This window comes from Protobothrops mucrosquamatus, unplaced genomic scaffold (genome assembly GCF_001527695.2).
Source record: "Protobothrops mucrosquamatus isolate PMUCROS unplaced genomic scaffold, P.Mucros_1.0 scaffold275, whole genome shotgun sequence".
NCBI lineage: Eukaryota > Metazoa > Chordata > Lepidosauria > Squamata > Viperidae > Protobothrops > Protobothrops mucrosquamatus.
In genome coordinates, this window is record NW_015386619.1 from 257,469 (window position 1) to 269,607 (window position 12,139).

General features: G+C 40.2%; 1 protein-coding gene across 1 annotated transcript in view; it reads right to left on the reverse strand.

Annotated features, from left to right (window-relative positions):
* The window catches only part of MAPK11 (mitogen-activated protein kinase 11), a 43,152-nt gene extending 31,401 nt beyond the window's left edge, over window positions 1–11,751 (reverse strand). Inside the window, exon 1 of the mRNA XM_015814676.1 lies at window positions 11,639–11,751. Within this exon, the coding sequence (XP_015670162.1) occupies window positions 11,639–11,751 (113 nt within the window). The remainder of the gene's footprint in view (window positions 1–11,638) is intronic.
* Window positions 11,752–12,139: the final 388 nt, after the last annotated feature.

Genomic DNA, 12,139 nt, shown 5'->3' on the forward strand with positions numbered 1-12,139 from the left:
CCACTTAGTAAAGCTTGTAAGTGTTGGACATTGAGATTTAATGAAGCATTGCATTGAGTAATTTATCCTGCTGCAGAAATCCAGGAATTCTATGCTGGAAAGTATAGAAGATTGCATGCAGGTGAGTGTGCTGCCAAAAAGAAAAAGAAATAGGTAGTTCCTTTATATCAGCCTGCTCAATTTCCCAGTAGATGCAAAGTAATAACCTTTCTTAACAAATAGGATAGAAACATAGTGAGCTGATGAGAGAGAGAGAGAGAGAGAGAGAGAGAGAGAGAGAGAGAGAGAGAGAGAGAGAGAGAGAGAGAGAGAGAGAAGCTAGCCTGATATAAAAAGGGAAGCAGAAAGCATTTCAAATCCAAACGTTGGCGCTCAAGAGGAATAGTTCCAACCATCCTGAAAGTCTTTGAAAAGGTCATTTTGATTCTTCATTACAAACCCCTGGAAATCTCTCCCACTGTCTTACTCCAGATTTTGTACAGCTAGGTGTTTCCTGGTCAAATCCCTTTTGAGTTCATTTAGAAGAGCAGGGACTAAAGGAAAGAAGCTTCCAGGGGTGGTCTTTAGTGTAGATAACTCTCAAAGAATTATGTCAGTAACAAGTTTTAAGAAAACTTTACAGGCTTTTTCTGAATTGCCTTTCTTCAACTGTTTTTTAAAACTAATACTGTAAGAAGATCGATCTGTCTCTCTCCTACATACACACACACACACACAAATTTTTTTAGCTATGGTTCGACATTGCTATCTTGAATTTTTATGACATTCCAAAGTATATCCCATAAAGAAATGTAACAAAATTCTGGTTAGTTTATTGTTATATGGAAAGTCTTAAGTCATATTTTTGTACTGGCAACAACCCCTTCCCAAGTTTGATTTTCAGAAGGACCAAAAGCATGTGAGAGAAAGAAAAATGAAGAAAGAAAAGAATCTGAAGCGATTGAATGGAACTAGTTAAAAGTGTTTTATTTGCTGACGTTGTTTGAATGAAAGTCTTTTTGCATAGTTCTTCATTCCAAACACTATTTTCAGATTTTCTCCTCCCAAACCCTCTTCCTCTTTTTATGTCTCTGAGGGATTGTAAAAGTAAAACGACGAAGGTTACACTTAATACAATGACTCGTATTATTTTGAACACGGGTCGAGACCCCAACTTTTGTTTCTTACTCCGGAAGGATACCTTTCAGAATAGTCTGTAGTACATCGAACTAGTACCGTTCGACCTTTTGAGTTTTCAAAGTGATTTAAGACACCTCAAGTAGAGGATTTGTGTCTCGATGAAAATATAAAGATTTAAAGATAAAAAGCCTGGTGAGAACTTAAAGTCTATTTCTCTGTATTGCAAACTGCCCTGTTTCTTCCCATATGCATAACCATGGTTTGATTCCTTGGTTTAATAGGGCTTAGGGTGTATGTAATATGCCTCTAGACACAGATCTTCTCCTACTATTTTGTTCTTGCCCTAGTGTAAGTGGAAAAACAAGCCAAGATTGGGAATATCACCATAGCTTCTTCTGAAAGATTCCTCTTTTCTTGGAAAATAAATTGTAGCTTCACCCATTCTCCATGAGGCATACTCAGTTGTGCAGAACAAAAGAGAGAAAAGATTAGCAAAATCTGCCCAATCCAGGAGGATCTCAGTAGTATTCTTCAATCCATGGTCCAGCATCTAGAGCAGGAGTGTCAAACTCGCAACGTCAAGTGATATGTTGCGATGTATCGCAACTTTTTTCCCATTGCCGGCAATGGGATGGGCGTGGTTTCGGCATGATGCATACGGCCTGCGGTCCTGCAGTTTGACACCCCTGATCTACAGCAGGGCTTTTCAACCTTTTCACTCACTGTACCAGTTTTAGGATATGGCAATATCTGAGTACCACCAGTTGCCTAGCAAGGTGTCTAAAACTTGATGACCAAAAAAAAAAAGAAGGAAAAAAGTGATAAAGTACAGGTAGCCCTCGACTTACAACAGTTCACTTAATGACTGTTCGAAGTTACAATAGCATTGAAAAAAGTGCCCCCCAAGCCACAGCCGAGCAAGACACCTGCCTGCCCGCCCGACCGCGCTCTTCCTCCTGTCCGAGGTTTTCATTGTTGTGAGCATTTCTGTTGAGGATTGGCAGAGGGGGTGGGGTGCGGAGGTGTTTGGTTTTTATTCGCCCCCGTCTGCTGGGTGGTTGCAGCAGGTTTTGGTCACGTCACATGACCCTGGGACACTGTGACCGTCATAAATATTATGTCAGCTTCCGACTAATGAAACACTTCAAAGAACTTCCAGGCATTGTTTTCCTAAAAAGTCTTTTATTTATGTCACAACATGTCGCCAAGCATCTGAATGTAAATCACAAGACCCTGGAGATGCTGCAACATTCCAGCTGATCGGCGCTTCTTCTGGGCTCAGCAGAAGCGGTAGGATCAGCGCCGGGCTCCAGCTGGAGCCTGGCACTGATCTTGGCACTTCCGCTGTCGGGACTGTCGGGACGTCGAGGTCGGTAGAGAGCGAGTCCGAACACGCCACGACGGTGGCCAAGTCGAGTAAGGGGAGGGGGCGATGAAAAGATCCTACCAGCGCATGGTGGACGGTCCACGGTTACATGGTGTCCACCATGGGCATGGTGACCAACTTTTCGGGACTAGATGTCTTATGTTACAGTATCTTCCGTCCTACAAAGAAGTAACAGATTTGTTCAACTGCAATTTGTAAAAATGTATTGTAATGCTACAATTCATCAGTTCAAAGCAAAAAAACCTCTTAGAATTATTTTCATGGCTTGACAGTTGTTACTTTTAGACAATTCTTTGTTTCACAGAAACTTGCAACATCTAAAAACGGTTTTTAGTTCACAAGGAGCCCTTAAAAGAAAAGCTTTGGTTGTTAACAAGAAAGAAAGTAAATGTTTATGAATCGCAAAAACTCTGTAAAATGGAAATGGAGAATTTGCTGACATGAAGGACAGATAACAAACACATTCTTTGTACTGAAACTCAAGCTAAAATATGTTACTCAATTTCTATGCTGGAATTCACAAATATGTTTCTATACCTAAGAAACACAAAGCTTCGATGTCACATTAGTACACATATTTGTCTGATATGGATTGTGAGGAAGTGGTATTTTCCTGTAATATCAATGTAGCATAATAGCTATGTTCAAAGATAAATGTGAAAATATAAGTTTAAAAAATGTTTTGATGTTATGTTGCTATATGTGGGAAATCTGTGGGGAATTAAATATTTTTTATGTTTTACATAAATTAGTTCAGAATGTGAAAATCAGAAATAGATTTTCAACTGAGACCAGCAATATTCCATCTTTGGTTCTGACTGTGGTCATTCCTCCTTGGACTGCACAAGTTCGTAACAAATCCTTGGATAACAACTCCTATTCAAAATAATGTAGCAGCTAATGACTAAATAGGGCACTGCACAGCTCATCTTGTGTACCTATTGAAACCATTACTGAATTAGCAAGCCTACTCATGTCACTCATGCCTTGGTCATCTCTCAATTGGATTATTGCAATCCACTATATAGGAAACTGCTACTAAAGACCATCAAGAAGGTACAGCTGGTTCAGATAAAACTCAAGCAGTTATGGGTGCCCATTATCGCAAGAATGTACTGGCTGTTTGTTGGCTTTCAACTGCAATTCAAGATGCCAGTTATAACTTAAACCCCTCCATGGCTCAGAATCTGGGTACCTTCAAGACTACCTTCGATCAAAGGTTTCTGCCTACCCATTAAATTTAGGAGGGAGAACCTTTTTTTAAATCCCATTTCTGAAGGAGCGATATATTTAGGGGCCACAAGAAGGCCGTCTTGCATTGCTTCTCCTCTCCTCTACCACAAAGAAGAGGGCATCAAACTATTCTCCAAACCACCAGAGGGCAGGACAAGAAACAATGGTTGGAAACTGACCAAAGAGAGAAGCAACTTGGAATTAAGAAGAAACTTCCTAACAGTGAGGACAATTAACCAGTGGAACAGCTTGCCTTCAGAAATCGTGGGCGCTCCATCATTGGAGGTTTTTAAGAAGAGATTGGACAGTCACTTGTCTGAAATGGTATAGGTTCTCCTGCTTGAGCAGGGGGCTGAAGTAGAAGACCCCCAAGGTTCTACTCTACTCTACTCTACTCTACTCTACTCTACTCTTTGGAGCAAACTCCATTCAAAGTTAGACAAGCTCCAATCCTGGAATCATTTAGAGAAGCTGTTAAAACCTGGCTGTGTCAGAAAGCCTTTGGGATTGTTATAATGAAAGATTCCCACTGCGCAATATGTGATTGTTTTGTTATGAACAGTGATATTCCTCAGTGGGATAGAGGTAAAGAATTTTATAATACTATTATTTATTTTCCTTTCTCACTATTATGAAGTTTTCACAGAGGGTTATGTGCAACAAACAAAGCAAATGATAATCAATGATCTTTTATGCTCAGTTATTAGTCCCTTCCAAGGTAGTTAACACATGCACAGCACAACACACTATCCCCCATTTGAAAACCTGACAACAAAGTCTGGAGATCAGTTAATACTTCCTATGTAATTGTAGAATCCCTAATTAAAAAAAGGATTCTATCGGAGTTTGAAGTGTATCCAAAAACACAACCAAGAGTCAGTCCCTAATCATATTTGAACCACATATAAGCCATAAACCTGTTACACTAATTAGCGACATGATATTAACCTCAAACACTGCATACGTGCTGTTCAGAAATTGCATGAACTTGTATTAAAAATTATTATAGCTGGGAACAAATTATTATTGATGGGAGGTATTTTTTTTATTGATGAATGAATTTTATCACTCAAAGAAGTTGCCTGAGCTATCAGAACCTTTAACCCAAAATTAAATGTCAGAGAAGTGAGGGACTAAGAAGCTGATGGACTGCCAATGATAGAGAATATGTTTTTTGTCATCTTTCAGGGGACTGAGAGCTATATAAGTTATCATTTATTTAATGACTGTTCAAAGTTACCGCACTGAAAAATATGACTTCCAATCAGTCCTTGCAATTGTTAGTGTCATGTGATTGTGATCTAGGCTCTTGGCAAGAACTCCTTGCAGTGTTCTGTTAACACTTGAGCTCCGTTTCCCAGCTGGCTTCTGACGAGCAAAGTCAATAAAGAAGCCTGAATTGAAGTTTGCAAGTTGCAGTCCTCTGATGTCTCACTTAACAACCCATAGCAAAAAAGGTCATAAAATTGGGTGTTTTCATATGATGCCTCATTTAATGACCATACCATTTAACAATATATCTTCAGGACCCAAATGTGGCTGTAAGGGAAGGACTACCTTTATAAATCTCCCTGCGTCCTTGCAGAAAGCATGAGGAGAGAGAAGCCTGCACTTCATGTCTAAAGAAAGATATGAATCCAGTTTCTAACCCAGTATTTTTGGTCTAAGACCCTGAATCTGTCTTCTTCATTTTGGTTTTCTCCATATTTGCAGAAGTCATCTGGATTGTAGCCACTAATATTGATTTTAAATGGATATGTTTGGATTTTAGGATCACTACACAAATCCATATAATTTACTATATATAAGAGTTTCAAATTCACTTCAAAAACAGCCAAGCCTGGTAAGTTGGTTATGGTGCTGGACTAGGAGCAAGGAGATGTAGATTCTAGTCCTCTCTTAGGTATGGAAATTGGCCTTGAGTTAGTCATTCCTTTTCAGTCTAAATCAGTATCAACCAGCTCCCCTCATCATGCTTTGATTAATTTCACTACAAAAACGTGTTCTGCAAAAATAAATGGACATTGTAAGAGTGCAGGCTAGATGCTAAGAAAGATGATAACATTTCATCTCAACTGATGTGCATTGGCCATAAAATGGCAGAATAAACATGAATTAGCAATATGAAAACTAGAAGGGAGAGTGCAAACTAGCAACCTTTCAAAGCAAGAATTGCACCAAGAACAAAAAAGTCACGTGAAAATGAAATTTACACAGAGAAATACATGATTCTGATAATAGCAAGGTAGGAATCTCTAATTAGCTTCATCAAATAGCAATCCTTTTATGTGCAACAAAGAATCAAACACATTTTAAATCACTTGATGTAAGTAGAAAGTTTGCATAAAGTGAGCCTTGTAGTTCAAAAGAATTTTCCTACAGCATTAGGAGTCTCCCAAGGAAGAATGGAAAAAACCGCTCTGTGAACCCAAATTATGGACAATAGAATGGTTCAATTAAGAGATCATAATTAAGATAACCTATTGTTGCAAGGAAGGCTTCAGTTTTGTAAAAGCTTATAGTTTATGGGTTCTGCATTTTATTTCAAATGTGTACAGGTAGTCCTTGACTTACAACCACAATTGAGTGCAAAATTTATGTTGCTAAGTGAATTTAAGTGAATTTTGCCCCATTTTACAACCTTCCTTGCCACAGTTGTTAAGTGAATCATTGCAGTTAAGTTAGTAACACGGTTAGTAAGTGAATTTGGCTTCCTTGTTGACTTTGCTTGCCAGGTTGTAAAAGGTGATCACATGACCCTGGCACACTGCAACTGTCATAAAACTGAGTCACTTGCCAAGTGTCCGAATTTTGATCACATGACTGTGGGGAATGCTGCAACGGTCAAAAGTGTGAAAAATGGTCATAAGTCAATTTTTCAGTGCCGTTGCAAGTTTGAACAGTCGCTAAATGAACTGTTGTAAGTCGAGGACTACTGTATTGTTTCAAGTCACAGTTTTGCCTATTTTTGTGTGAGTCGTCTCTCTTATAAATTACTTTTGCCAGGATCCGCATGTTGTACAGACATTATAAAGTTAACAACATGAGATAAGCAAACTAATCTAAAGTAGCCAATATAGGATAGAAAACACTAATTCTTCTTGCCACATTTACTGGTAGAATCTAAATCAATTGTCGGAATAATTCTCCATATTGATAAACTGCTACACTAGCTTCTCAGAAATTAAACTGTGCAATGACTCTGCAAAATCACTGGCAAAAGTGAAAAGGAAGAAAAAAAAATCAATGTTTGGACAGTCTACCTGCAAATACACTTTGTTTTCTTATGATCATATAGCATTTCTTCTAACTGTCTAAAATGATTTTTAAAAAGTACCCAAAGCTGCAGATCACTCAATAGCACTGGAGGCGCTTAAGAAATTTGGGATCACAATGAGATCATTTTCTAAGTGGTTGACATATAAACAATGGGAAGCGTGCCTCAATAACAACTGTTTTGTAGGATTCAAAGGTTTAGTTTTTCACAGGGTGGTATGAAGAAGACATATCAATGCTTTTTCCAGTGAGCTAGTCTCAAATAAGGCGAATAACTGAGTTAAATCTAAATATAGATAAGAGTATCAAGACAAAGAGAAAATATCCTTTTTCTCTAGTCCATATTAGACTGCACTTAAACTATCACGTCCAGTTCTGGATATCCCACTTTGAGAAAGACATGGAAAACGGGAGCATGTCCAGAAGAGAGCATCCAAGATGATAAAAGAGGCTCTAGTGCAGGCATGTCAAACTCACGACGTCACATGACGTATCGGAGCTTTTTCTCCATTGCCGGCAATGGGGTGGGCGCGGTTTTGGGATAACGCGTCCGGCCCATGGGCTGGTAGTTTGACAGCCCTGCTCTAGTGTGTTCAGTCTGGAGAACAGAAAATTTCACATTCATCTTTAAGGATGATGTATCTCCCCCACACTTTGTGATCCTCACCCTGAACATGTTCTTGTATTCTTCTGAGTTGCTCACCTCTAACCTAAGTTAAAGTTCAATATTTAGGTCTTATTTGCACGATTTTAAAAAATGCCCAAGCCTGCTTTGGAATGAATTGTATGGCCCAAAGAGAGAATTTTCTGACATAAAGTACAGTGGCTTTATGATTCATCTTATCATAGTAAGAATATACGTGTTTATTTCTTTATCTTCTGATACTCAATTACAGTACATATCCTACCTCTTAGGCAGATGAGTTTGGTGGGGACTCCAAGCAGGGCCTTTTGTATAGTCACACTTACTAATGGACTTTTATCTTGGATAGTTCAGGATGTTTCTCTCTCCCCACAGGCCTTGAAACAACTAGTAAAGTTCTTTTTTATTGCATCTGTGTATATGGGTGTATCAATTATTTCACTATTATATGGTTACATTTCTCAGAAAGAAATTTCACACCTCCACTGATAAATCAATTAAGGCACAAACTGATCATTGCTAAAGGTCTGTTTTTTGCCTGAAAAGCAGAAAATGCAGTTACTATCTGAATGAATAATGGGGTTTACCACTACATACTACCAGACAGCCTGACCTTTCAGTTTTCATCATCTTCCTATTCAAGTGATCAAATTATTTATTTAGTTGAAACTCCCTGAAAATCATTCTGATTTAATTCATTAGAGGCATATCCTTCCTTCCCTCCAAGAGTGCATGGTAGCACAAAGACAATTCTCTCCTCCAAACTTCCTCATAATCATAACCATTCAAGGAAGTCTGATCTGAAAAGTAATGGTTGGTTCAAAGTTTCCCAGTGAGCTTCGTTAACTATAGGTGGATTTGAACTTGCCTTTCTCAGGTCTAGTCCAACTCCTTAACTTTAACACCATACTGACTTTTGGTGATTGGCCATGTTGTATACTGGTACTAGAACACAGTATAGAGGAAGCATTTACAACGGACTATTTAACACACAATAGATCCCATTAACCCCCAAGTGAAAAAGTGCGCCTGACTGAATGAGTAAAAGATTTCCTTGCACTCATCTCAGTTCTTGGGGACAACACAGATATATCCTAGCAGGTTTCTTGGAAAGAATGCAGAAGTTTGCTATTGCCTTTTCACCAAATATATCAACATAGCGACTTGAATAATCCCATCAACAGTTATATTAAAATCAACACTTGGCAGTTATGGAACACATTTCAAGTCCTCAGTAAAGTTCATCAAAGCTTAATAAAAGTAAAAGAGAGCTAAATGTCTCTATTGATACTCAGTCATCCAGCTCATGGTTATCCCGAAGGTGCTTTTTCAAAAGGCAACTGGACTTTGTTTTTCCTTGAAGACATTTCGCATCTCATTCTTGGATGAGAAATGTCTTCAAGGAAAAACAAAGTCCAGTTCCCTTTTGGAAAAGTACTTTGGGTAAAACAGAGCTACTAATCTCTTATAGAGTGACCTGTCCAAGTCCATGTTTCCAAAATGGCCAGCCAAATTTTCTGGGAATTTCTGAAGCAACACATGAATATACCTATCCTTGGCCATTTTATGTCCATAGGACTTGGTATCCTGCCTTTGAACATGAAAGATCCATTTCATTGTTTTAGCGATAAGTCAATTTTCCAACAATGTTCTATTTGTCTTCTAAAACTAACTTAGCTCATACCAATCAATACATCCTGTGACAATATTTGTAATAAAAACCTTGTGAACTAATGATCTGTCTTGACACTGATGCTGCCCAATTTATATGAGACAAAATTCTGCCTAAGTCAGGACATTTATCATATTTATAAATCTCTATATAAACTATACATATCATACATAATGTTTTACCATATATCCACTAAAGATAACTCTTCTGGATAATTACAGAATCTCATTAGGGTATATCTAAAAGTAGTTTTTTCTCTTTGGTCTCCAGTATCTCTCTCTTTTTGTACTTTACTGCACTGAATCATATTTGCAGTTCTGCTAGTCATATACACCCAACTTAAAGAAATTAAATGTTTGCAGTTTTTGGCCAGCTGCTTTAAACTTCACTTTAGAATTATATGGCGACATTCAGAAACTTGGCTACCTTACTGCTCAGGACAACTACAAACAGATTTTAATAAATTAAATAGCATCAGCTCTAATATAAATTCCTTTCACATTGAAAACTTATCCTATTTACTCCCAAATTCCTTACTTCTGACTGCACAAAATAAAACAAACAAAGCTAATGTTATGTCTTTTTCTTACATCATAGGTATATTCTTTCTTTTTTCCATCAGCCACCCCAAGTGACATGCTTAGGTTTACTTTCCCCCAACTGATTTCTCATTTAGAGATTTGTTTAAACATGGCTTTTTTTAGCCTGAGGCCTAATTACACAAACACTAATAACATAAACCTTGATGCATAATTTTTAATTACTTGAATAACAGTTAACCCAAAGGAACTCCACATGATACGTAGCAATCATGTGATATATAAAGGGGAAAGATAACAATTGTTTGAAATATGACCCTTTTCTAGAGAAATGGGGCTGCTCAATTCTCTATAGAGTGCATTTCAGTAAGGCTGGTGCATCACTCCAAAATATTGCTAACAGGTTCTAAAACAGCTCTTCAGATTTGATCTTAATAGCTGTAGGAAGAAAAGCATCACCCTGCTAAAGTCCCATTCCCGTTTGCAGGAAGAGGGAAGGTCTTTAAAAATAGCCTGGGGAAACCTCTTTCAGTAGCTGGCATGGTCTGGGGTTACCCTTAGCAACCTGGGAAGAATTCCAGGCTGAATTGCATTGTGAAAGCCCTGTCTCTGCTCCAAAGCCCAGTGGGGGCAGGGAAGAGACAGGAATCTGAACACAAACCCACTGGGCTGCACAATTCAGAGCAACAAGGACGACAAAACAAAGCCTATTACACTGCATACCTTTTGCACACCACCCATATACATATAGGCTCTGCCTACACCTGCTTCAAACAAAAGATGATCAACTCTGAAGTCTGCCAGAAAAAGGCCCCTATACTTTTTTAAAAGCCCTGCTCCATCTGCCTCTTTACTTGCAATTCTTTTTCAAGAGCATTTTTGAGTGGCTCTTTTGATTTCCCCAAAATAATTATTTATATACACAAAGTAAGGTCAAGTTGTATGCATTGCTCCCCCCCTCCAAATATTTCTCTCCCCTTTTGGCCTATTGCTTCCTGCAAATCATCAACGACAGAATAAACACTTACTGTTAAATCAAATACTATACTCCACCAAGCAAATCAGTCTATCCCGGCGTCCTTCTTCACACGTTCTCTAGGCCTGTAATTCTCTCCTTCTCTCCACCCCAATTCCCCTCCTGCCTTAACTGTAACCCACCTGCCCGTTTGTCCAAACCAGTGAACCATACAACTAACCAAAGGGCTTGGGGTCGCAAACGAAACGAAGCCCCCCCTCCCCAAAAACACCCAGACACGCAATCTCTCCCTTGCGCGCGCGCGCGCACACACACACACACACACACACACACACACACACAGAGCCCAGACAAAATCAAAACTCAATCTTGGCCTATTGTGTGAACTTAAGCACCAGATTCTAAGTGACCTCCTTCCGCCGGGGGTGCACAAGTCGGCCCTGCTACATGCCGGGGGCGACGGCCTCCCCCCAGCCCCACTCTCATTATTTCATGCCGGCAACCGGGGTCTCTTCAGATGCCACCAGAGCCTTGCAGGGTTGTGGGTGTTCCCATTGTGCGCCTCCTCGATCTGCACACACGCCCAGCACAAGACAGGCCGTGTGTGTTTGTCTGTGTGTTTCTAGCGAGTTAAGCTGTTCCGCATTGTTAGTTCCTAAATGGCGGGGGTGGGGGGGATTACTCTAAACCTTCACTTGGGGATCCTCCTTCCGCGCCCCCCCCGCGCCCCGGATAGAGATGCCTGAAAGCGCATCCCGGCACCTGCCCGCTGCCTTCCCCCTCCAGCACCTACCACACGGAGCCGTAAGCCCCCGAGCCCACCGGGGTCAAGTGCTGATAGCGCTGGGGAACCTCCCACACTGTTTTATTCAAATCCTGCTTATAGAAGCCGCCTCGCTCAGACATTTTCCGGAGCCGGCGACAGCAGCAGCAGCAGCAGCAGCAGCAACGGCGACTGAGTTGCAGCTGGAAGTGGAAGAGCAAAACTGAGCCGGCGGGGAGGAGACCGGGGGAGGAGAGGGAGGGGAGGAGGCCAACAGACGGCGCTGAGGAGATGGAGAGGGAGGAGAGGAGGAGGAGGAGGGAGAGAAAGGTGATGAATGGAGAGCCTGAGCAGCGTAAGGAGAAGAGAAATCGATCTGGAATCGATTGCAGGGAGATAGGTTTCCCTTTCCGATGTGAATCCGGGCCATTGGTCGAGCAGCCTCTCCGACTGGCTTTAGTCGTTAAAGAAAAACGTTTGCTCCATGCAACGCTACTTTGCTTCCCCCAAGTTGGGTCTTCCTTCCACGTG